This window comes from Citrus clementina, unplaced genomic scaffold (genome assembly GCF_000493195.1).
Source record: "Citrus clementina cultivar Clemenules unplaced genomic scaffold, Citrus_clementina_v1.0 scaffold_2, whole genome shotgun sequence".
Classification (NCBI taxonomy): domain Eukaryota; kingdom Viridiplantae; phylum Streptophyta; class Magnoliopsida; order Sapindales; family Rutaceae; genus Citrus; species Citrus x clementina.
In genome coordinates, this window is record NW_006262688.1 from 7,437,324 (window position 1) to 7,440,131 (window position 2,808).

General features: G+C 35.5%; 1 protein-coding gene across 1 annotated transcript in view; it reads right to left on the reverse strand.

Annotated features, from left to right (window-relative positions):
- LOC18053144 (magnesium-chelatase subunit ChlD, chloroplastic) overlaps positions 1-1,478 on the reverse strand; it is a 9,432-nt gene extending 7,954 nt beyond the window's left edge. Inside the window, exons 1-2 of the mRNA XM_006446147.2 lie at positions 967-1,478; positions 260-438 (exon numbers count right to left, since the gene is read on the reverse strand). Of these exons, the coding sequence (XP_006446210.2) occupies positions 260-438; positions 967-1,269 (482 nt within the window). The 5' untranslated portion in view covers positions 1,270-1,478. The remainder of the gene's footprint in view (positions 1-259; positions 439-966) is intronic.
- Between the last annotated feature and the right edge of the window lie 1,330 nt (positions 1,479-2,808).

The following is a 2,808-nucleotide window of genomic DNA, read 5'->3' on the forward strand; positions in this document are numbered from 1 at the left end:
CTTTGCACTTCTCAGGATATTTGGTAATGCCATTCACGAAATAGCAACATTTGCTGCACCTGGTAAAAGGCTTTCCACATCTTTTCACTAGAAATCCTATTGTACTATGCATAATGTGTATAGAGTGTATGATAACGTTATCCATGACATATGAGATACAAAGCCTACAAATAGGCTGTAAAAAGTTACAGCGTTACTATCAAAGATAACGATATCTTAGCTATATGGAAAATAAAGTACAAGCAATCAGTGGCCTTACTCATCTGGGCAGGTAGGATCTGCATTTGCTATTGAACCAACAACTACTTCAATCGGTGGCAAAATTGCATGTAGTCCACGTGCCATAACTGTCTTGGCTGTTCCTCGCCTTCCAGAGATAGCAATCCCTCCAATTTCACGGTCAATAGCTCCAAGCAAAAGAGCTGTTTTAATAGCATCCTATAACATGATATGCATCTTCATTATACATCCATCATCTTAGCTAACCAGCATTATTAGCCATCATACAAATTTAACAAATTAGACACAAGAAAAGCTGTACAGAGGCTTTATCCTCCCCAAAAATTTTCAACAAAAATAAAAATTGTCAAAAATGTAATCTCTATTAAGAACAATTTATCACAAAATGTACACAGACATAAATCAAAGTGATATATCAACTACTAGAATTTGCACCAAACTGAGAATCTACTTCACTATGGACGGTTCTGAAGCTAAAGCCTTAGGGTAATATGTTGCTATGCTTCTGCTTAATTTCGAAAGCAAATTCCACTTCACAGAAGTGGTGAACTAAAAGCCACAACACCTCAATAATTAGCAAACACGTATAACAACAGTACTAGGCTTCTATATAGTCTAAAAATGAAAAAAAAAAAAAAAAAGAGAACCCATTTGCCCATTCACAAAGAAAATTCACAAGCATAAATATAAACAGTGAGTTATTAGTTTTAGTTTTAAGTTGTAGACCTGGCCAACAACAGCAGCTAATGGGAAGAACTGTCTTCCGTAGGAATCTTGATCCTCGCTGGCAGCAGCAACAGCGCCATTGGCAGAGTCAAGAGTTGCGTTTGAAGAAGAAGCACGAACGTGGAAGAAGCGGTGGTGCTTTGCCCTTGTTCTGAACTTGAAAAAAGGAGGAGGAGAATAAGAGAAGAGAAGTGTGTGTAGCTTCAAAGAAGAAACAAGTACGGAACAAGATTGTTGGAGGTGTGAAAGGGAAGTGGAAGCTGCTGATGAAACTGTTGTTGTTATTGTTGATGAAAATGCCATTGATTGAAAATGAACTGAAAGTGTGAAAGAAAAAGATAAGAAATGTTTTCGTTATCTGTTCTGTTGTATTGTAAATTTGTAATCTCTATTGATGCCATTGCTGCTTTCTCACTCTTGTCGTGGTCTCACTGTTTGTGGTCCACGGGCCGATCCAATGCATCTTAGTGTTCATTTAGCCTACTTTTTGTTTACCCCCACGAAGTGGATTTTAACCAATTAATTTTCAACTGGCATCACCATTTAAGTTGAAACATGCAGGAGTAAGGAATTAAAAAAAAAATTTAATTCCGGCTTCATCCGCTCCTTCATCTTTTTAGAAAATAATAAATAAATTACACTTTTCCTTTAAAAATAAAATTCTTGACATCCTCAACCTTTCTTGCATACCTTAATTTCTTAACGTATTTTATTAAATTGGACGGAATTTCAATTCCTTTTTAAGATTATTTTTAGTATGGTGCTAGATTAGACCGAATCAATCTAATTAGTGATTGAAACTGATCAAGTTTGTTAAAGCATATTTGATTTAATCTGCCAAAGAAGAAAAGAAAATTTCCTCCCACATATGTATACCGTCAGGGGAGACAAACTCTCAAAGCCTCGACCTCAAAAATAATAAATGCACTAATTTGATTGATTCTCTCATCAACCAATAACAAATGCGAGTTGTAACTTAAAACCCTTTGTTACCATCTCACAAGCCGTCATTCATCATTGTCGCTAAATCAGAAACCTTCCGTCCTCAACCAAACTTTACCTCACCAGCGGGAATCCAATCGGTAAATAACTGATACTAGATATAGCATTTGCTAAAATTCAAAGACAAACTTGCTAACAAACATATTGGCAGATGGCAAGAACCTTAATGAAACAGCCTAAACTTGAAGAAAAATAAAACACAAATAAGTAGTGCTTTCATGCTTCCAGTCATATGCCTAAAAGTTACCAACACATGCTAAGAAAATATTAATTAGTGCAGATAAATTGTCCAAAACACAAGAAAACGACCAAAAAAAAAAAAAAAGCAGCAGAAATTTTCAGGGATTGTCAATAATCTTGGCAAGTAATTCTCCCTTGAGAGCAAGCCAGAGAAACTATCAGAGAGGTTACACGCTCACAATCGCTGTGAAATGTGAAAATGATTAGAAGTGCTCACAAATTCAGCTCATGATCTGCCACTTAGGACCCATTCAAAACCAGCTGGTATGTCAACTAAACAATTCCATAATTTTGAGTTCATACGTACATAAATCAATCAAAAAACTTTGTGCTTTACAGTTAACCGATGAGTTAATGTTCCATCACATTATGCACTTTGTGAGCCAATTTAAACAAACTTTTTTGTGTCGGATGCAAGCAGAGATTGAACAACTTTGCTTTGACTTGACTAGTTTACACACTACAAGCTAGGAACTATGAAAGTACAATCAAGATTAAATACAGAAACTACAAATGCATGTAAATACTGCCTCAAAAGTTTATATTGGTTGAACTGATTTTGATTAAGATACATGTAACCTTTAGAATACAGACCATTCC